At 49.6% G+C, this 23,616-nt stretch overlaps 1 protein-coding gene across 16 annotated transcripts in view; it reads right to left on the bottom strand.

The window, feature by feature from the left end:
• The window catches only part of LOC122369859 (ATP-dependent 6-phosphofructokinase-like), a 98,852-nt gene extending 76,155 nt beyond the window's left edge, over nt 1-22,697 (bottom strand). For 3 of the 16 annotated variants that reach the window (XM_043344933.1, XM_043344938.1, XM_043344935.1), the window contains exons 1-5: nt 22,305-22,446; nt 18,017-18,297; nt 13,260-13,411; nt 12,319-12,508; nt 917-1,040 (exon numbers count right to left, since the gene is read on the bottom strand). In XM_043344933.1, coding sequence (XP_043200868.1) covers nt 917-1,040; nt 12,319-12,508; nt 13,260-13,411; nt 18,017-18,233 — 683 coding nt within the window. In that variant the 5' untranslated portion in view covers nt 18,234-18,297; nt 22,305-22,446. The other 13 variants (XM_043344946.1, XM_043344936.1, XM_043344943.1 and 10 more) reach the window with 11 other exon arrangements.
• Nucleotides 22,698-23,616: the final 919 nt, after the last annotated feature.

The raw sequence follows: 23,616 nt of genomic DNA, 5'->3' as shown, positions 1-23,616 counted from the left end.
CGAGATATACAAATTGCACATACTGGTACCCTAACTAAAGCCTGAAGAGAAGAAATTGATCGGTCAAAAACTCTAGCTCTGGCGTGATTGCAAACTTTTCTGAGGTAGGGTCACCAAACCGCCTCTGGTGACCTGACCTGAGGTCAGATCAACTCAAAATTTTCAGACATGTTGCGTAGAAGCCTTTTAGGAAAAGTCAGAAAATTTGAGCTTCCTAGCTCAACGCGTTTGGGAGAAATAACCAAAAAACCTCAGGGGGGGGGGGCTCCTGAGGCCCCCCCCCGCCAGGAATAGGGTTAAGTCACCTTGAGTTATGTACCCCGAAAGAACACTCTTAGACAGCTGGTAATCCATCCTGAAAAGTCTGCTTACCAACTTTCTAACCCTTTGACCTTTTTGATGGCCACTTTGGCACCACACAGTTTTGGCCACATGGCTCACTCCTGAGAGCTGACAAAAAAGAGGATAAACTTGCAATGATTGACTCCCGACAAATCATCGGTGTCACTTGCTGACTGTGCGTCCAGTTAGCGATGGACATTGTCTACAGACTGGTAGGCCTCAATCACCCTCAATCGTCGCGAATGGTCACGTGCTGACTAAATGCCGAGACGTACCCGTATTGGAGACCTCTATGTTGCGGCGTTAGCCGTCTGTGTAGGAAACGGGCTCTCTAGCAAAAACTATTTTGTTTACAGAAATTACTAGTACTAGTTACTGTGGAGCATATTTCTACCAGCCATGGCAACCACGTAAGCCCAGTAACCAACCAATTTCAGCGTGCCTTTAAGCAATAGAGCCTAAAAACGTAAAATTTAGGTGAGAACGAACTTATGGGACACCCTGTACTAGATCAATAAACTTTATGTCTGTATATGGGCTGCTCCGAGACCACCCCCGTCCCCGCGTCTCTCACCTGTGCAGCGCTGAGTCGGTGCCGATTGTCATGTCCGTGCCGCAAAAGTCGTTATCGATGGAGCCCACCATGCCGACGATGTTGAGGTGCGCGTATTTCTGTTGGTCGTCGGCCGAGATCTGACCTGTCCGCCGGAACAGCACACTCGGTCACACGATAGTCATGGAGCGCTTAGATGGGTTGGTGGGGTCGCTCCACCAGGTGACCTTTAGCGACCTTACCACTGGCCTCGGCGGGAAATTTAAGATAATCGAGAGCGGCCATTTACACCCCAACCCCACCATGTCCGAGGTTTTTGGAGACCCCCCGGAACGAGGGTTAACCCTCGCCAGGCCAGGGCCTTTTTCATAACGCGCACGACCCCCTGGCGATTGCTCCTGACACTAAGAAACACAAAAGTTACAGGGTACATGGACCCATAGGAGATCTCACCCCTGTGCAAATTTGGTGACTCTTGGTCCACATTTAGGGGGTTTGGGTGTCGACCCTCACCCTGGCAGGGGGGTCGATGCGACCCCCATAAGGTTTTTCGAAGCGTAAAAACGGCGGCGCGCAGCGCCACCAAATTCGGCACAGCCTATGGGGCAGCCTTTTTACATATGACCTGAAACTTTCAGGTCCGGGTGAACTTGGGTCAGGTCACCAGGCCAGAAAAACCGGTACAATGTCATGGTCAAATTTCAATTTTCTTAATGCACCTGTCCAACTCACAGTTTTGGACTGATTTCCTTCAAACTTTCAGGATGTGCTAAGTTCACCGAGTTATGTAACATATAGTTCGTATTTTTTATGTCACTGACCTAAGGTCAGTTAGAGGTCATTACGTCGTAATGTTAAGCCTATGGGAAAATATTCAATTCGGAGAATACTGGAGAATACTATCCGCTTCGTTCTGTCACTTTTGTGCTTTGAAACCTCGGTACTTAACATTATGTCACTTGGTGCTTCTTTGTTTGGTGTGCTTATCCATGGGTCAGGTCAAATGAGGTCAACTGAGGTCAAATGACGTTTGTGCCAATAACTTGTCACACAATAAAAATACAGCTTTCAAAGTGACATCATTCTGTTCCTCTTGAAGAGCCCAGTCGAATGATATGAAACATTAAGCATTTCGACCATTCTTAAAGTGACCATCCCACCTTAACATTAGTTTTAAGTTGAGATAGCCAAATTGGTGGCCATGGCCTGCAAATACCGGTTTGGGCACTCACAACATCGAAAAATGCTTTAATCCGGAGATAAGGAATTCCAAACTTGCAGGGGCTAATGCTTAGATGCTAAATCTTAGACTAAAACCATCGTTAACACGTGGTGGTATACGCTGCTTTGCGCGTAACGTCTGCCGCACTTCAAGGCTGCCAAATCATCGCTTCCAAATAAAGTCGCTAGAAACAGGGGAGATCCTAAAAAGTAAACAAAAGTAAAAGTCTAATATCTTGAAAACCGGTGAATAATTTTCGGTGAAATTTGGTAGATATTCGTTTTCGATCTTTCTGAACCGAGCGACATCACTTTCATGCCAATTCATTAACTTTTTTGAAGGTGGGAGGGTCCCTTTAAGAGTTAAGTTGTACTTAAGATGTGCTTTACTTGAAGTACGCTCAAGCAAGCAAAAAGTATATCATTCGACGCGCTTTTAAGTGCTGAGTTCACTGCTGCTTTTCTTCTTGCTCTATCTTTTGAGACCCTGTGACCTGACGTGAGGTCACTGAAACTCAAAACTCCCAGCACACGTGTCAAATGATTGCCCCAAATTGTGTCTGAAATTTGGTGTCGCTACATGCCACGGTTCTCACGCTGTTAACGAAAACCTCTGTGATTTCCGTTGCTGCTGGGCTAGTTCAATTTTACCCTGACCTTGTAACGGTTTTCGTGACCTGGTGAACTGACCTGGAATAAATGAGACCTGAAATTTTCAGGGAAGGTGCCAAAAGGTTGGCCCAGAGGGTATGCCAAATTTGGCGGCGCTACGCACCTTACGCCATTTGCGAAAAACCTTAGGGGGGAGGAGTGCATCAACCCCCTGGCCCGGCGAAGGTTAGCCCTCGCCGGACCTATTGCCTTTCTACATACGCGCCGGTCGAGGGGGATTGGTACTACCCCCCCCCCCCTCGCCGTTTCGCACCTGGTGGAGCTAGAGCGTCGCGGGGGAAAAACGAGCGTGTGCGCCGTTACGAGACGCAGCGACTTGTACCCGATTTTAGGGTCTCAGGTCAACCAGTGACATCGGAGGTCAGGTCAAGTGACACAATGCACGGGTTCAGTTTTTCATAAATAACTTCGCAAAAAAAAAACTATCACAGAGCCGCGATTTTGGCATCATTGTGCTCGCCTAGCTCAGGCGAGTCGAATGGTATACTTTTTGTTAGGGTGAGGTCAACTTGAGGTGTTAACCTCGAATCACGGTCAGGTCAGTGCCCCCAGGTCACGAAGCTGGTCAAAGGAGGTCATGTCACATATCATTCGATTCGGCAGGTCTTCCTGTCTCCCGAGTCCATTGGTGGCATTCCCGACTCGCTAGCTCAAGTTGATCGGGAGTTATTGACGAAAAACGTATGGCCCAAAGACGTCACGCAAGGTCAACGATGAAAAATTGAAGCATCGGACCTTGCAAGGAGTACAAAAAGCACGAGTTCGTATGCTTGAGATAGTTAGTTTGAGATCGATCCCGGCGCTAAAATAGCAGTTTTCACTTTTCATTTTGCCATATTGCCTGATAACGGTAAGGTCATATGACCGACCTGACCTCATGTGACCTTTGGGAAAGATCCGAGATATACAAGCTGTGAAACTTCTGGAAGATACTACATCCTGTAAGTTTCATCTCCCAGTGAAAGCTCCTCTGGCACTGAGGGCGTTGCGAAGTTGCGACATCTGAGGATCGTGCAGAGGGTTCACTTATGACGTCATAGGCCAGTGACCTGACCTGACCTGAAAATGCGGTTGTAGTCACAAGATGCGGCTTATACCAAAGGTCAGGCATGCCCAGGTCCAGCTCTCTATTACCGGTGTGTTCAGCTCTCTATTGCCGGTGTGTTTGGAGCTATCGCGAAAAAAAACATAAGGGGGAGGCACCCCCCCCCCCCCCGGGCGGCGAGGGTCAACACTCGCCCGGCGAGGGGGTTGATGCAGCCCCCTAAGGTTTTTCGCAAATAACGTAAAAACGGCGGCGCGTACCGCCACCAAATTTGGCATAGCCTCTGCGGCAGCCTTTTCGCACCTATCCTGAAAATTTCAAGCCTCAGTCTTTTCAGGTCAGGTCGCTCGGTCACAAAACCGGTACAAGGTCAGGGGAAAATTGGAATAGTTTAGAGGCAACTGAATGACAGAGCTATTCGTTGATAGCGTGGGTGCTATGGCACATAGCGCTACCTAATTTCAGACACGACTTTGGGCATCTTGAAACACCCTGGTCACTTGACCAGGGAGTTTTAGGTTCCAGTGACCTGAGGTCAGGTCACAAGGTAACAAAAACCGGTACATTGTCAAAATGGCACTGAAAATGCACTATTTTGTTCATGGAAACTGGAGTTCTTCCTCGATTTGATTCAAACTTGCAGGATATGCTAAGATCACCGAGTGCCATCATATGTACCGGGAGTTCCTAAATAAACAGTCGAATTATTTTTGCCTCTAGTGGCGTCAACTAACAAAATCACAACAATCAAATTGCACGTGATGATAGCACGTGCAATGCCATTTTATTTCATACCAAAATCCAGCCAAAATCAATCACTTTCTATCATGCAGCCGTATAGTACAGACATAAAAACAAAAATAGTACATTTCTATTTTGAGACAAAGTCAATCGTTGCAACACAACGTAAGCTACGCCGACACGTAAAAAGGACCCAAGTGCCATCAAGAACCGTCATTTTAAGTATAGTTGAGAAGTTTTTGGCAAGAGGTAGTGTGGAGAACGTAAAAAAGGGTAAATGTGGCCGAAAAAGAACCAAGAGGACGCCTCTAAACGCCCAAAAGGCACGAGAAGCCCTCCAGAGGAGCCCACAAAAGTCGCTCAGACGGCTGGGCCAGGAACTGGGCTGTAGCAAAACCACTGCTCACCGTTTGGCCAGAAACGACGTTCAGCTGTTCCCGTATAAGGTCTCCGTTCACCAAGCATTGTCGAAAGTCGACAAACAGTCACGGCTTCTTTACAGCGGCTAGTTTTTGAGAAATTGCGAGCAGGACAATGAGTTCATTCACCGAATCTGGTTCAGCGACGAGGCCCATTTTCATATGGATGGCCGCGTGAACTCCCAGAATTTTCGATTCTGGTCGACGGAGCCACCCGATTTGGTCGCGGAAGCCCCTCTGCACAGTGTGAAGTGCACAGCCTGGTGTGCAATGAGCAGCAGTGGCATTATCGGGCCTTTCTGGTTTGAGAACGACGCTGGGGAGTCTGTCACCGTCAACGCTCAGCGCTATCGGCAAGTCCTAGCCAAGTTCTGGACTGCGCTGAACAGGCGGCTGGGTGGAGACAGGCAGCTGTTGGACCAACAATGGTTCCAACAAGACGGAGCCTCGGCGCACACGGCCGTTGCGACTCGAGAATGGCTGCGGAACCGATTCGGTTCGCGGGTTATCTCCCGCAGAGAGGTGCGGTCCTGGCCCCCGCACTCTCCGGATCTGACCCCACTTGACTTCTTTCTCTGGGGTCACCTGAAGTCACAGGTCTACAAAAGCAACCCCAGAACCACAGATGACCTCAAGAGGGCCGTGTCGTCCGCGGTGCGCCGAGTGCGGCCGGAGATCTGCCGGGCTGCGGTGGAGTCCGCTCGGCGACGCGCAGAGCTGTGTGTGGAGCGAGAGGGGGCTCATCTGGAACACGTCCTCTGTGGCCGCAAATGAAAAGATAGCAAAAAGAAGATGGTATCACGTCAAATGGCATCGACTATTGTGTATGTTAGAAAGTGATTCGTTTTTGTCATGCCTTCCATGCTGATAATATACAGCTTTTAAATACGACTGTTTATTTAGGAACTCCCGGTATCCCAGATTGTCAAATTCGGTTGACCTGAGGTCATCTAGAGGTCATGACAATTTTTAAGGCAATTTGCCCGAATGTGTAAAAATAAGAGATTTGTGCTTTCTTTTAATGTTTTTGCGTTGTACTACCTTGATTTACATCTACTTGGTGTTTGCAAGCTACAAGAACGCTTGGGTCGGGTCAACTGAGGTGAACTAAGGTCAAACTACTTTTTTTGCTAATAACTTGGCACACAATGAAGCTAGAGCTTCAAAAACGGTGTCGTTGTGTTCCTTGTGATCAGGCAGTTCGAATGATATGCGACATGATGCATTTTGATTAAGTTAACCCTATTAGTGGCAGGGGGGGTTGTTTTTATCCACCCCTCAGGTTTTTCGGGAATATCTCCGAAACCGCTGAAGCTACGATGCTGAAATTTTCTGACTTTTCCTAAAACTACATTGGGCACATTCCCTGAAAATTTCAAGTTCATAACTTTACCAGGGGCGGCTCCAGAGCACTGGGAATTGGGGGGTCCTATTCGTGAAGCGAGTCATTTGGGCGAAGATCACGATGCTGCACCAGTTTTACGAACAGTGAATGAAAGGTATCATGTGATAACATATACAAAGTTATTGTGCATCCTCTTTTGACACGTTTTTGCTGTAATAGGCGGATCCAGGCGTCCAAAAAGGGGGGTTATTTTTTACCTCCCAACATAGGTGCCCTGACACCGCCTATGCATGACCAATACAATTTTAGTCGTTCTCTCATAAGAAAATTGTAACATAACAAGACCATTGCCACCCTTTTTAGAAACAGTACCAACAAAAACCTTATTTACTATACTTTTTGTGTACCCCCAATCTCAATGATCTGTATCCGCCTATGATTTTTGAAAATGCATATTTTTAGGATCCATGTGAATTCCTGGTTCATTCTCTATCGATCGGCAAAAGTTGCGTTAAGATTGGTTCAGAAACCTGGCCGTGATAAACAGTCTAAAATGTATCTGCAATTTGCCCGTTTTTACCCCCCTCTACCCCCCTATTGACATTTTTAATTTTATTTTTTTTAGAAATGTAGATCTCGTTGAGCCAAATCGAATGCCGTTTGAATTTTGAAAATCGGCCCGTTAGATCTCGAGATATCAAGGGGGGTCGTAAACAGCCCCCCCCCCCCTGCCACTAATATGGGGTAGCCAGGAGCCTGCCACTAATAGGGTTAAAGGTAGTGTGCCACCTTTGAAAGATTTCCCATTTTATTTTTCCTAGGATAAGAAGCTTCTGTTTTTACCTAATATCGCAAAAAAAAAATCAAAAATGGGCCTGGAATAGTGCCTTTTTCGCCTAAAAGTTTTTCGGTTTTTAGATATGTATAACAACTGTAGTGGGCTCACCTGCAAACAGGCGTCGGGCAACAATCGCGAATGCGGCGCACTTGTGACAATAAGCAAAGGTCATTATAGTGTTACGACCACTGAACTCTATAATGTGGAATGCGCATCGGCCGCCAAATGGTGTCCAACTGTGCCGCCATGTTGCGCAGACCAGAAAGCGGCCGCCGCCTGTGCTGGGGAATAGGGAATTCGGGACCTCGATTTACGTTTGCGGTCGCTGCATCCGTTACGCTCAAGCTATGTGGACACGGAACCCGGCATCTTACGCAGAATTGAGTGGAGAACAAGATGAAATCCTAAAAAATCATCAGCTATAAGGAACTTATACGTAAAACCCTTATAAGTCAATGGGGAAATATGAAAATTGTTATTTTGGTGCCGAGAATGATCTGAAACTATCTCAAGCATATAAAATCATGATTTCATCCACTCTTTGCAAGGTTCTATGCTTCATATTTGCATTGTTGCCCTTGCGTGACGTCATTTGTGACGTCACAAGGGTCACCATTTTTCTTCAATAACTCCCGATCAAATTGAGCTAGCGAGTCGGGAAAGCCACCAATGGACTCAGGAAGACCTGCCGAATCGAATGATATGCGACATGACCTCTTTCGACCAACTTCGTGACCTGGGGGTGCTGACCTGACCTTGACCTGAGGTCAACACCCTAAGTTGACCTGACCCGAACAAAAAGTATATCACTCGATGCGCCTGAGCTAGCTGAACACGATGATGCCAAAATCGCGGCTCTACGGCCATTTTTGGCGAAGTTATTTACCAAAAACCGAACCCGTGCCTTAGATCACTTGACCTGACCTCAGAGGTCACCGGTTTACCTGAGACCCTTACAGCGGGTTCCTACCAGTCACTCTGCATTATACTTTGCCGCATACGACCACTTTACCGCTTAATTCTAGTTTAATTAGCGGTGCATTAGCGAGGTGGGTTCAATCAACCCCCTCGGCCGGGGCAAATGTAGGTCAGGCGAGTGAATTTGAGGAATTCTGAAGATACGATCGTGTTCCCCACTCAATTCTGCATAAGATGCCGGGTTCCGTATCTACGTAACTTGAACGTAACGGATACGGCGGCCGCAAACGCAAATCGAGGTCCTGAATTCCCTATTCCTCAACACAGGCGGCAGCCGGTTCCTGGTCTGCGCAATATGGCCGCCACCGTTAGACACTACGGCCAATAGGGTTGAAGCGGCATTGCTCCCCTGTGGTTACGACCATACGACGTACGGGAATGAGTTATCAGCTGTCTAATCGTAGACAACACAATGTCGAGCCTTAAACTGTAAGCCCGTATTGTATTGTTTCTTTTATTTGGCTGTCGAACATTATTTATGGTTTGAAATATGATTTTATGTAAAATAATTGATATGAAAAAGCCGTCTTATAAGTTATGACCCCATTTCACCACACGCAAGTGGCAGAAATGACAATGATCAGCTGACGCATTTTTCTTGGCCGAAGTCAGAGCGCGCGGCCCGACGCACCACGCGTATTTGGAAATTCCGACCTCGACGAGCATCAGAAGCCACCTAACAGGCGTGTTCGAAACCGCAGGAGATGATGATGAACGGGTTTATCGAAACTTGATTGGATGAGCATATCGGTAATAGCGATTTCAGTGTGTGCATTTATTGTTCATAGTGGTGTGAAATGTGGTTGGGGTACGACCGACAACCCGTCGGGGCGAATTTCGCACTGGGGTACTCAAAATTTGAAGAATTTAAGACGTTTCCATGAGTTTTGAAGGTATGGATAAGTTCTAAAAATCCGGTTCTCCTTATCTGGGCCATTAACTCCATACGGTCCAAGAAAGCTGGCACACTACCTTTAAACTTAATTAATTACATTAACCCTCGCCCCGTTGGGGGGGGCCATTTTGGCCCACCCCCCTGTGGTTTTTCCTGAATATCAAGAAAACGGCGGCGCGCAGCGCCGCCAAATTTTCAGTACCTTCCCGGGCATCAATTTGACACCTTCACACCAAATTTCAAGTCTTAGGTCACCTTAGGTCAGGAGTTATTGAGGTCAAACTGAGGTCATGTTCGAGCAAAAATGAGCAAAAAACATGCAATCTTGAAACGCTCACCAAATCTAGAGTTATCAAGCAATTTCAAAGTTCTTTATATGGTCTAGTAGACAAAAAGCGTTGCTACAAAACTGCTATCTCGGATTTTCAAAATTTTTGGTTTTTGACCAAAAAAAATTCAAAAAATTGATTTTTTTAGAAAAACTTTGAAAAAATCCAAAAATTTTCCGAATTTCGAAAAAAACGGAATATATGTGATAGTCCCAGCGCTCTTCTATATACATACCAAATTTCAGATCGATATCTCGTTTTTTGGCCAAGTTATAGCGAAAAAACTGTTCAAAAATGATGACGTCAGATTTTTGAACTCAATTTTTAGCGGTTCTAGACCACGTACGGCAAAACAAAGACCACCATTGAACTCCCCGTGACGAGCTGCATCGATTCGGTACCCATTTTATGCAAAAATATTAACTTTGAAATTTGACCTAATTTGACCTGACCTTGACCTGACCTTGACCTGACCTTGACCAAAACGTGATCTAAGCTGGCCCCAAAGGCTGCCTGACCCATATAATCGCATTTGTCATGTAAAATGGACCATAAAACATGTATCACACGACACTTTCATATTGTGACCCCTCCGTGACCTGACCTCTGTGACCTGACCTAGTATCAGTGACCTCAAATAGCAAAATATGTGTTTGAAGAACATTTCCCCATCGATGATTTTCAATGAAATGCATTTTACTCGATTTTACAACGCATTTCTTGAAGTGCCTGTAAACGGTGAAAATTGGACCTTTGACCTGACCTGTGACGTCATCGGTTTGACCTAGGTCAATAAAATTGGGTCACAAGGTAGTTCCCCGTTGGGGCTATCCAACGCCGTTTACCGCTTGTCGCTATGTTGCGTGGTTCTCGAGATCTTAGGGGGGGGGGGGCCAAAATGCCCCCCCCCAACCGGGCGCGTTGCTCGGCAGAGCCCAACGGGGCGCGGGTTAACCCGCGCCGGGCTGGGGGGGGGGTGTTTGAACACACACCCCCCCCTGCGGTTTTTTGCAGATATCTCAAAAACGGCGGCGCGGACCCAAGTCGCCTTAGGTCAGGTCACCAGGCCACGCCAAGTGACCTCACCTCAGAAAAAAAAATAAGAATGCTCGTCATAGCTACAGCAACTGATCGATTGCCTTGAAACTTTCAGCGATTGATTAGAGCAACATTATCTATAAAATATATATCTCAGAATTTTGATATCGGTGACCTAAGGTCAGGTCAATTTTGCGGCCTCTCCATTATAAGTCAATGGGAGAAAATTGAAAAGCGTCTGTTTTGCACGAACGCTATTCTAGACACTCTCAAACATCGAGATGTAGGTAAAATTGACACACTGAACCGGAAAATGGCAACTGTGACCCCTCGTTATGTCCCCGAGGTCACCTCAGGTCACGAACAGAATCTAACAGTTTTTCGCTAATAGCTTCTGATAGAGGCGTGCTAGAGCGCTGAAAACGCCTTAGCTGTGTTCGGCTCGACGTTGCGGATCGACTGATATGCAACATGACCTTTTCTGGTCAGGTCATGACCTTGACCTGAGGTCAAATTTTCAAGTTAACCTTTCAAGGTCAAATTATAGTTCAATCGACGCGTCTCGACGAGAGGAACACGATGCTGGCAAAAGTAATGTCACGGTTCTTTTGAATCAAAAGTTATTGCCGAAAAACGCTTTTCGTAAAAACGGTTATTTTTGGAGTTTTTACCCTCTGGAGGCTAAACCGTTGACCTGAGGTCAAATCTGAGAACAATACTCAGAAAGGTCTGTAAAAGGGCTATCGAATGCGCTTTTCCGCGGCGCTGTAGCTCTATCGGTTTCCGAGATAGCCGTCGGCAGTTTCCAAAATGGTGAAATAGTCAACATTTTACCTTTGGTGACCTCTGGTGACTTGACCTTTGACCTGGCCCAAAAAAATGACCCAAGTGTTTTCGTCCTTATTTTGGACGTTCTTTCGATTGCCGCTTACCGCGTGTCGCTACGTGGCCCAGGAGCCGAGTTAGAAGGGGGGGGGGTGTTCAGACACCCCCGGCCCGGCGCGGAATCTCGGAGCACCGGCCCGGCGCGGGTTAAGTTTACTCAATTTTTAAGAAAATTTAAAGTTCACTTAAATTGGTAACAAAGTATATCATTCGATGCGCACGGACACCCTGAGGTCACTGGTGCTTTTATGTTTGCTCTATCTTTACCAGATAAAAAGTTATAAGCGAAAAACTTTTGACATGTCTTAGCGAAATTTTTGCACTTATACCCCAAAAAAACTAAATATTGACTTTAAGCCACCAAATTTTCACAGGGGCGAGACTTCCTATGGACCCACCTACCCCGTAAATTTGGCGTTTCTAGGTGCCATAGGAGCCAATCACCAGGGGGTCGTACCAGCTTGTCGTACCCCTCGCCGCCCGTGTTAGGTGTGGAAAAGCCCTCGCCTGGCGAGGGTTAAGCTGCTCACCCAAGTTGGCCTCAGACTACTTTCAGTGTCATGACCGATACTAAAAAGGTAACAAGTGTCATATGACAAATGATTTCTAAGTTCCATTGAACTTTTGGCGTGATCTAACCTTGGCCTTGGATTTCAGCAGTAACTTGCATGAGCTGCGTGAGCTCAGCATTTGAGGTGCTCGTCCGCCATTCCGTTCTTTTTCACTCATTGTGCCCGCCCACCACCCACTAACGGTTCTCTTTCACTTAAGGTGTGCACTATGCGTCCACACAAGGCACTTGGAGCGGTTCAATTAAAAGCCAATGACAATGACGACGCTTTCGGGGGTTAAAAATGCCTCATGTTGTCATGGTAAAGGGGTGAAGTTAACTAAGGCCGAACAATATCTATCTAACTGGAAATCGGCTGTCCGGTGGGCAAACACAATGACGATTTTCATGAACGACAAGAGTATTCACCAGACTGCCGTGACAACTGGCGCGGGCGGCCGTCTCACCGGTACTGGCCAGCTCGGCCAGCAGACTGCTCCACTCCTGGCGGAAGCAGTTGGCGCCCGTCAGCGAGCCGTCGCCGCCGATCACCACCAGGTTGGTGATGCCGCGCTCCACCAGGTTTTTCGCCGCCTTCAGCCGACCAGCGCGCTCACGGAAGTCCTTGCAGCGCGCAGAGCCGATCACAGTGCCGCCCTAGACGGCAAGTGGCAGCCGGTCACAGACCGTCACAGTGCCGCCCTAGACGGTAGCAGCGCCACCCTAGACGGTAGCAGCGTCAACCTAGACGGTCACAGTGCCACCCTGGACAATCACAGTGCCACCCTAGAGACAGTCACAGTGCCGCCCTAGACGGCAAGTGACAAACCAGTCACAGACGGTAGCAGCGCCACCCTAGACGGTAGCAGCGCCACCCTAGACGGTACCAGCGCCACCCTAGACGGTAGCAGCGTCACCCTAGACGGTAGCAGCGCCACCCTAGACGGTAGCAGCGCCACCCTAGACAGTCACAGCGCCACCCTAGACGGTAGCAGCGCCACCCTAGACAGTCACAGCGCCACCCTAGACAGTCACAGTGCCACCTTAGACAGTCACAGTGCCACCCTGGACAATCACACTGCCATCCTAGACAGTCACAGTGCCACATTTGATCTTGTTAAGTCACAGTACCACCCTAGACAGTCACAGTGCCACCCTTGGCACTTACAGCGCCATCCTAGACAGAAACACCGGAGCAGAGCACTAGCCGGTGGCTCGGGAAAACTGAACGTGCGCCAATATCTCTTCTTATAGTTAAGCGAGTCAAGAATCTCGAACGTTGTGCACAGAACACGCTGCGTGAGTCCGTGGCGCTCGGCATGCCGCGGCGCACTGCTGGGCCGGCGGCCGGGTCGGCGGCGGTCCGCGGCGCACTGCTCGGCCGGCGGCGGTCCGCGGCGCGTCTCACCTTGTGGATGATGCCGGAGACGGAGCTCCACTCGGCCTCCACTATGTTGTCGCCGCCGTCCACCATACCCTGGTAGCCCTCGCGAATGAAGTACATGCGCGCACCCACGTACAGACCCATGCGAACTGCCGCCCGCACGGCCGCGTTCATACCTGGAAACGAGCCGGACACAAGTCACACATCAGCCCGACCATGGAACAGACCAGCTCGGCCCCGCCCCGACCCTGGAGCAAACCCCGCCAGACCCTGGAGCACATCCCGCCAGACCCTGGAGCATACCCCGCCCGACCCTGGAGCACACCCCGCCCGACCCTGGAGCACACCCCGCCCGACCCTGGAGCACATCCCGCCTGTACCTAGAGCACACCCCGCTCGACCCTTTACTTTGTCTATTAGGGTTTTATGGAGCGCCCACTACAAAGGTCATTTTGCGCCCACAACGTTAGGTACTCTAGTAAAACAAGAGTGACACTGGAAAGAACTGACTCTAGATAAAAGGACTAAAACAGACAGGTGGTAAAGGGGACTATATAGACTAGATGAAAGTAGGAAAAGGTGAGATAAATAAAGAAAGTGTGTCGTAATAGACAACTGACTAGACGGAAGGACTAGATAGGGACTGGATGGATTAGGGGCAAAACGAATAATCATTTGCAATTTGATCGCACGGATAAAGGAAAAAGAAAGTGTGTTGTAATAGACAGCTTCCTGCCTCCACGCACGCCGCACTCTAGCTGTCACTCTGGCAGAATAGGAGGGTATGGCACGGCCGGTAAACGCCGAGTGCCGGCAGAGGCAGGCGCCGAGTGCCCGCGGCGGCAGGCGCCGAGTGCCGGCGGCGGCAGGCGCCGAGTGCCGGCAGAGGCGGCCGCCCCAATCGCCGCCCGGTTTGCCAGCTCGCTGCCGTGTTAGCCGATGTAGATGGGAGTCCAGCAGAAACGGACCGACAAACCGGACCACTCCACTGAGGTTAACAGAGTTACGATAGGGTCAACTGAGTAAAAAGTCCGTAAGGCTCATAGGCCACTTAAGGAGCCCGATAAAATAAAGTTAACCCTATTGAGGCTGAAACAGCCTCTTTCAGCATTCAGGAAAGCGCATGCGAGAGCCTATTCAAATACATTATAATTCTGCATCATTTTGTTTTGTGCAGCTGAGGACCATTCTCGGTAGCTCAGTGGATGAACGCCCGTGTCGTGAGCAGACCGGTGGGGGAAGCCCGGTTGTTATTGTTGTGTTGTCCCTCCAGGCTCTGGTGAGCTGTAGCCTAACGGCTCTGGAGGTACCTGGCGACCCTCGCCAGGGCCGCCACCGCGTCGTCCCGTCGCACGTCGCTCAGGCTCGGGAAGATGGTGCCGAAGATGCGGAGCCGGGCGTTCATCAGCGCCGGGCACCGCAGAAGGACATGGTCCGGGGTGTCGGCCTCTTCGCCGCAGGCGCGGCACCATCCTGCCCGGCATCCCCGATCACTGCACTGGGCGCACTCCGGCGATGGGTGCCGCCCGATTCTGTGCAGGTAATGGGCTGACCCGGACCAGTGTCCTGCTCGTAGTTGGTGAGTCTCCACTGCGTCCAGCCTGTTGGGTCCACGAACCGGCGGCGGGGGACGCCCCTCCATCAGCGTGCGGTACCAGCCAGGAGGCCACTGGTTGGTGGTACGGGCACGCGCGAGTCTCGCCGCAGCTCGGTAGACCGTGGTCACGTCAACAGGGACGTCTTCTTGGGGGAGAGTTGAGGCATCTTTGGCGAGTTGGTCCGCGCGCTCATTCCCCGGGATTCCGCAGTGGGACGGTATCCACTGTAGGAGGACCCGGCGACCGCTCGACGACAGCTCCAGCAGGCTGTCCCAGATCGCAGTTGCGAGGGGCGATGACTGCGCAGACGGCCCCTCCTGCAGCCTTCGGAGAGCCGCTTGAGAGTCTGTGCAGACCACCACTGGATCCTCTGTGTGCGCCGGGTGCTGTCGCAGGTACTCGAGTGCTGCGTTGAGGGCTACGAGCTCCGCCCTGTAGCTCGAGCAGAGTTTGCCGGCAGCGACCCGCAGCTCCCGGGTCTCGCCGTCCGGCAGCTCGAGCAGAGCTCCAGCACCTCCGCTGGCGACACCTCCGTCGGCCGCGCCGTCCGTCCATACCCACGTGGCGCATTGTGGGAGGCCGCTCAGGTGGAGAGTGGCTACCTCCAGCTTCGTCTGGGCAGATGCTGCTCTCGGCGGGAGGCCGGGCCCGACGTCCAGGCGGAAGGTCACGCCGTTCGTGGTCACCCATGGGGGTTGCCGGCTAGCGAGGATGGGCTCGATTGGCGACGACACGCCAGCCGCCTCCCAAACCTCCATGCCCACCTGTCTCCAACCAGTGACGGAGGACAGGCGCGCCGGCACCACCTCGTCGGCGACGGTGCGGAGCGGGTCCTCGCGCGGCAGGGCTCTCGCCTTGGCCAGGAAGCGGGCCGCCAGCGAAAGACGCCGCTCCGAGACCGGGGGCATACCGGCTTCCGCCAGCAGCGCGTGGGTCCGTGTTGAGACGGGGCAGCCCGTGATCACGCGCGCGGCCGCCCGCACCTCACGTTCGAGGATCTCGACGTGGGAAGCGGGTGTGGCAGGCAGCCAGGCCGCAGCAGCATGTTCTTGGGGGCCCCTGACATATCCATTGGCCACCGCTCGAAGTTGCTGTTCTCGGAGGCCCCAGTCACGCCCAGTTAGCCTCTTGAGCTGGGCTATCCGGGGACGAGTCTTCTGTCGCAGATTTCTGCAGTGCGCCCCGAAGTGGAGGGTGCGGTCTAGAGTAACTCCAAGGAGTTTCAGCTGGGCGCCCGCGGCCACGGTCTCCCCTGCTACCTTGATGTAGCAGTCGACTGCGTCCTTGGGGGCTTGAGAGAGGACCAGCACCTGAGTTTTTTCGCTCGCCACCCTCATCTTCGAGGCGAGGGCCCACGAGGAAGCCCGGTTCGAACCCTCCTGAGTGCCCGTCTTTTTGGCTCCTAGTTGGAACGGTTTGCTATTGGTGGCTGCGACCACACGTTAGAGCAACAGTAATAATCGCTTTAAAGTGGGGCGTTGGCTGCCGCATTACTCATAACCCCTGGTTCTCACGTCTCTGGACGATCGCTGTGCGAAACAATAGACACCAATCTCCTCAACCGAGACCTTAAAGGTAGTGTGCCACCTTTCAAAGATTTCCCATTTTATTCTTCCTAGGATAAGAAGCTTCTGTTTTTACCTAATATCGCAAAAAAAAAATCAAAAATGGGCCTGGAATAGTGCTTTTTTCGCCTAAAAGTTTTTCGGTTTTTCGAAATGTATAACAACTGTAGTGGGCTGACCTGCAAACAGGCGTCGGCAACAATCGCGAATGCGGCGCACATGTGACAATAAGCAAAGGTCATTATAGAGAGTTCAGTGTTATAGAGTTACGACGTACGGGAATGAGTTATCAGCTGTCTGATCGTAGACAACACAATGTCGAACTTAAACTGTAAGCCTGTATTGGTATTGTTTCTTTAATTTGGCTGTCGAACATTAATTTATGGTTTGAAATATGATTTTATGTAAAATAATTGATATGAAACAGCCGTCTTTTAAATTATGACCACATTTCACCACACGAAAGTGGCAGAAATGACAATGATCACCTGACGCATTTTTCTTGGCCGAAGTCAGAGCGTGCGGCCCGACGCACCACCACCGCACCACAAAGTATGAGCAGCGTATTTGGGAATTCCGACCTCGACGAGCATCAGAAGCCACCTAACAGGCGTGTTCGAAACCGCAGGAGATGATGATGAACGGGTTTATCGAAACTTGATTGGATGAGCCTATCGGTAATAGCGATTTCAGTGTGTGCATTTATTGTTCATAGTGGTGTGAAATCTGGTTGGGGTACGACCGACAACCCGTCGGGGCGAACTTCGCACTGGGGTAGGTACTCAAAATTTGAAGAATTTAAGACGTTTCCATGAGTTTTGAAGGCATGGATAAGTTCTAAAAATCCGGTTCTTCTTATCCGGGTCATTAACTCCATATGGTCCAGGAAAGCTGGCACACTACCTTTAATACTAATATGTTTTGCAAAATATAGCTCCGCGCACCGATGCACGTGTGATATAACTTCTATCGGCTGTCCCATTGCCACGCTTAAGTGCGTCGTAATACGCACAGCAAATAAATAATAGGCGCTGTCTTGGGCATAGGGCATTTTAACAAATGCTTTAGCGCAATTGATAGGTAGAATAATTTGGCGAATGGAGACGCGAAAGTTAACTACACTCGCCCAGCCGCGCGATGGTCAGTGCTTCCACCCCGCCTCACTCCCCAGCCCTCGCCAGCCGCCGCGCCGCGCCGACCCGAGCCATGCGCCTCCGGGCTCGGCCCTCACCGCTTCGCTGATGTCACAGGCGGCCCACATCACCTTCCAGCCACCGACCCAGACCAGTGTCATGCAGTGTGGGTAGGCTGTGTCGCTTTTAGTGACTGCTGCCCCCTCCCCCCTGCAGCTCATCCACTTAGTGACTGCTGCCCCCCCCCCCCCTGCAGCCCATCGACTTAGTGACTGCCCCCCCCCCCCCCCTGCAGCTCATCGAATTAGTGACTGCCCCTTCCCCCCCCCCCCAGCTCAGCGCTGAGTAACTGCGCTCTGCAGCTCGTGACAGCTTGTGACTGCCCCCTCCCCCCCCCCCCCCCCACATCACTGACTCCTCCTGCAGCTCACCGAGCGACTGTCTCTGTCTGTCTCTGTCTCTGTCTCTGTCTCTGTCTCTCTCACCCTGTGAGTCGCCGCCGCTGGTGAAGATGGCGATGCCCATGCCGGAGGTGAGGCCGTGCGCGATCACCTGGCCCTCTTTGCCGATCACACATGGTATCTGGAAGCCAGCAGCCTGCCCGGAGCCGAACGCGATGCTCGACTCTCGCAAAAACTTGGGCATGCTGGGCTGCAGGTCGGCCATCCTGGACGGACTGGAAGCGAGCTTGTCCAGGTCCATGGCGCTGCAGGCGGCGTCCACCGCACACAGCCGGGGCGCGACGACTCACCGACCCACACGGCCACTGAAACACACACAGAGCGGTAGCACCGACCCACACGGCCACTGAAACACACCCAGAGCAGTAGCAGTAGTAGCACCGACCCACACGGCCACTGAAACACACACAGAGCTTCTATGGATTTTAGACCCTACAAGACCCTGTTTTTCAATGATAAATCATTTAATATTTGTTAAATTGGCTTCAAATTTTCACAAAGCACTTTTGAGCTCAAGTGCTGAAGCTGAAATATTGACTACAAAGCATACATCTTATTGGTAGTTTCTTTTTTCAAAAGGTGTTTGGCTCCCAGTACTTTCTCAACTAAGCACGTGTGTTAGCCAGCAAAACGGGCAAAAACTGAAACTGAAAAACTAGAATGTCGCCTTATTTTAACATGTGAATTATTCCTGATAAATTCCATACGTGCGTTTTGGAACCAGACATGAGAGGCAGCAGTGGTGACGTCATGCTGTGGAACTTTATTGCGATGTAATAAGGTGAGATATAACCTGAGCTCTGTTCGCCCCTCATTTATTTATCAGCAGGCTGCAAGCATGCTACTTCTTAGCTCCTCATTGGTCGAATTCAAGTGGTCTATTTGTTAGACCAATGAGAGGCCAAGAAGCGCCAGCAATAAGCTCCTTATATGGGGAAAACCGACAGCACGCTGATATAAAAACAGCAACCGAACAGAGCTCAGGTGAGATTGGTGGGGCAAAACTGCAAGTTTGTGGGGCAGCTGCCCCACAAACTGTATAGGAATACAAACATCATAGAGCTAAGCGGTGACATTGAGAGGATATGCAGATGAAGTGTCATTTATTTTTGGTCGCAACCGGAACATGTACCTATAATGATTCTAAAATTCTTAAGTCAGGGAAGAAGCTGTTCATACCAAGAATTTCAAAATCATCTATCATAAACGGAGTGTCACATGATAACGCATGATCTCTAATGATAGATATGATTATTGATTATAACACATGACTATACTCTGTTCCGTTTCAAGCTTGCAGCCAAAGTGCCCTGCTGAAAGCAGTGCGTGATTTCTGTATATACAGCTCTTACATTTTAAGACGCAAATTCTTGAGCAGTGGAGCGATCTGCCGAAGAAACTCCGACTGCAAGCTTGATATGGAACAGACTATAGGTAGGCATCTATCAAAATTATCTATCCTAAGATCCATTATGATTAGAGAGCATGCGTTATCATGTGACTCTCTGTTTACGATAGGTAATTTTGAAATTATTGGTATGAACAGCTTGTTCCCTGATTTAAGAATTTTAGAATCACTATACGAGAACCTACCTTCCCGAGGTCCGGAAACATACTAGACCTCGTCCTCACCTCTGAGTCAGATCGAATTGGGCAGGTAGAAGTTCTCCCTCCTATCCCTGGGTGTGACCACAGCCCCACCAAGTTTGAATATGCCTTCTCTCTGGATGTACCAGACGCTAGTATGACTACCGGTGCCAAGCACAAGCATTGGTTTAAAGGTAATTATACTGCGATATCCTCCCACTTAGCCTCTATTGATTGGGACTTTGAATTGGCCCATTTAGACGCAGATAGCTCCTTTAAACGTTTTGCTGGTATCCTTCAGCAACTTACCGATGAATTTGTACCAGTGATACCAAAGCGTGGTGATGACAATCCCCCTTGGCTCAAGCGGCCTCCAAACAGTTTGATCAACCAAAGACACTCAGCTTGGTTGCATTATAAGAACGTCAGGTCGCGTCTTGGTCGTCGCTCTAGCGAGTCATTTGCCGCATATTCTGCCTTTAAGTCTGTCAACAACCGTTACCGGAGCTTTGCGGTTTCTCGCCAGGCAGAGTATGAGGAGAACCTCTTCCTTCAATCCAAAGACAATCCCAAGGCTATACATACTTACATTCGTCGGAAGAAGGTGGGTCGACCCTCAGTCGGTCCAATCAGACTCCAGTCAGGACAGCTCACCGACGCACCCGGTGAGATGGTCGAGGTGTTTGCTTCCTCGTTTGCCTCCGTGTACTCGTCGGTCGCCCCTCCCAATCCTCGTCCCTACCAACGTGCTGATTGTGTCATTGACCCCATTTCATTCTCGATTGAGTCCATTCTCAAAGCCCTGCACTCTTTAGATTGCAGCTCTTCTATGGGACCTGACAATCTGCATCCCCTGCTGCTGAACAAGTGTGCCCCACACATCGCTTACCCTCTATGCACTATCTTCACCCGCTCTTTAGCAGAGGGGGTTGTGCCTGACGACTGGAAGCGTTCAGCCGTTATTCCTATTTTTAAGAAAGGACCACGCTACGATCCGCTTAACTATCGTCCCATTAGCTTAACCTCTGTTTGTGGCAAAACCCTAGAACGCATCATTGCTGATCACCTCACTGTGTTCTTGGAGAACAATGACATTCTATCTCCTAACCAATTTGGATTTCGTTCCGGCAGATCCACAATGGACCAGTTACTACTCGTGTATGACCATGTGTCAAAATGTGTTGACGAGGGAGGCGTTATAGACGTAATCTTGTTCGACTTTAGCAAGGCCTTTGATGTCGTCGTTCATAGCATATTGATATCCAAGCTGAAATGCATAGGGGTTGATGGTAACACATTACATTGGATACATTCTTTTCTGACTTCCCGCCATATGAGAGTAAGTATTAATGGTGAGCTGAGCAAGACAAGAGAGGTACTGAGTGGCGTGCCGCAAGGATCCGTTTTGGGCCCTCTGCTCTTTTTGATATATATTAACAGCGTTGGCGCACAGCTCGCATGTAATTACAAAATTTTTGCTGATGATCTCAAAGTGTATGCCTGTGTTAATCACCCTACTTCGTCCACAGCTTTACGCCAAGCAGATGTGCAACGTGATATTGACGAGCTCCACTTTACAGCTGACTCGTGGGGACTGCATATGAATGTGGCAAAGTGCGTTGTGCTGCGTTTCCCTAGATCCTCATCGAAACTACCTGCCCCAACCTACATCCTCAATGGCAATCACATCCCACACGCTTCTTCGGCTAAGGACTTGGGAGTCTTGGTAGACACGGACCTGAAGTTTCATGACCATGTCAGATCAGTCACTCACAGGGCAGGCGGGCTAGCATACAGTTTTCTAAAGTCGACGGTGTGCCGCTCCCCCAAGTTTATGCTTTTTCTCTTAACCACACATATACGCCCCGTTATTGAATATTGTTCTTGCGTCTGGAACACCGGATATGTCCAGGACCTTAAGCTACTGGAAAGTGTGCAGCGAAGATGGACTAAACGCATCTCCGGTATGCAGTCCTTATCCTATGGTGACAGACTGAGAGCCCTAAACCTCTACTCGGTCCAGGGAAGGCTGCTCCGTGCTGACCTCATTCAATGCTGGAAAATTTTTCATGGTAAGTCGATCATCAAGCCAGCTGACTTGTTCTTACAGCCTCCTCAATCTCGGACCCGAGGTCACTGCTACAAAATTTTTCCCTCGACCTTGCGAACCGATGTAAGGAAGCGCTCGTTCTCTCGTAGGTGTATATCTGTATGGAACTCTCTCTCTGCGGAAGCTGTATGCGCGGATAATGTATCGCGATTTAAAGGAAAACTAGACAGTGAACTGAATGACTCATTGTACTGTTTCTCGTAATGGCTGATACCATGTCTTACTGTCTCATCTTAGGAAACTAGTATATGCTACATGTCAATTACTGTTGTGAGGCGCACATTTCCAGACAGTTTATTTATGATTGTGCTCATAGGACATTCCAGCACTACTGTTTGGCGCGCCTTATGTTTCTGGGGTTCCGTAGTCCACTCCCTGCCTCAACTTCCTAAATTGCCATTCCCTCACAGTCGGACATTGGAACCCAACCAGGTAAGTAAACCAGGTAAGTAAATACATCTTCCGGTTGCGACAAAAAATAAACGATACTTCATCGGCATATCCTCTCAATGTCACCGCGTAACTGTACAGGAAGCTCCACCCTGGTCCTAAAGTAAATAAAAACAGACATTTTCACACAAAAATAATGCACAAAAATTGAAAATATTATCTTACCTTCCGCAAGAATATTGAAGTCTAACCAAGTGTTTGCCCGCTTAGTTGTTTGGCCTTGGTTTGTTTGGAGCACAGCATCAATAAATGTCGCGCTTCCGAACAGCTGACCACCCAGAGCGACCACACTTGTAACTAAGCATCACAATCATAGTACTACGTACCTTGCTTTAATCAAATCTAATTTTGCAATTTAGGTTGTCTAAACGTAATCAATCTTCAACAACTTTGGGTTTTTATTCACTTTGAAGAAAAATGAGCGTTGTTTTCGAGATATTAATACAAAAAAGAAACAAAAGGTATTTAAAACGTCATTGAAACTGAAACAAAACCCATCGCAGCGGAGGAATGAGCTAGGGGTGATGAAGGTGACCTCTCGTACAAGGTGCCAGGGACTAAGAGGCAAGGTGAAGAGGTGTCTAAAAAGCAGACAAAATTTGCATACGAGCTTGTGCCCTGAAACTACCAGGCCCAGGTGGGTGACGGCACGTGATCGCCTGAGGCGGTAGGGGGTAAAAATATTTTCGTCATTTATCCCGCCCGCGCATGACTTGGGGGGGAGGGGGCTCTACCGGCTCTACTTTTCGGCTCTACTTTTCGTATATATTAGAGTTCAGTGGGCTCTACCTACAGACTTGGGCGTCACCACCACTAGGGACACTACTATGCATTTCAGACCCCATGAGACCCTGTTTTTTGACGATAATTTCTTTAATATTTGTCCAATTTGCTTCAAATTTTCACAATGCACATTTCAGCTCAAGCGCCAATTTTCGCTAATATGGTATCTTAACAAAATATCAATTGTTAGGGTACTTGTCGTTGCCTCGTAATGTTAAAATCAGCTCCGTAAATCCGTCAGTGGAGTAGAGGCTATCCGTACGTAGGCGTGACGTCACAGGCACGTGACCATTAAGCTCCGCCCTCCCGGCGGACGGACCGGTGACCTAAGCCGGTCAGTCGGATGCGTGGAGCCGACGGGGCAGTAGCCGCCGCACCCAAGGCCGTATGCCGGACCGGGGCGGCTCGCACTGGACGTGGCTGCCTTGCGGTTGCCGTTGCAGTAATAACGATACAGTAGAAATTAGCGCTCGTAATTAGCGCACTAGCCTTCGTTATTGCATTTATCGAAAATTAACCTACACCATGTCAATCAATAAAGATATCCCTACTTTAACCCGCGCCCCGTAGGGGGGGGCCGAAACGGCCCCCCTGTCCTTTTCGGTCGATATCTCCTAAACGGCTGGAGATATCGCCACCAAACTTTCAGGACCCCTCCGGCCATCAATTTTACACATTGTGACCAAAAATTTTT

The sequence above is a fragment of the Amphibalanus amphitrite genome, unplaced genomic scaffold (genome assembly GCF_019059575.1).
Source record: "Amphibalanus amphitrite isolate SeventyFive unplaced genomic scaffold, NRLGWU_Aamphi_draft 001080F_arrow, whole genome shotgun sequence".
Lineage (NCBI taxonomy): Eukaryota > Metazoa > Arthropoda > Thecostraca > Balanomorpha > Balanidae > Amphibalanus > Amphibalanus amphitrite.
The sequence above is the reverse complement of the archived record's forward strand: the minus strand, read 5'-3'. Positions and strand labels throughout refer to the sequence as shown.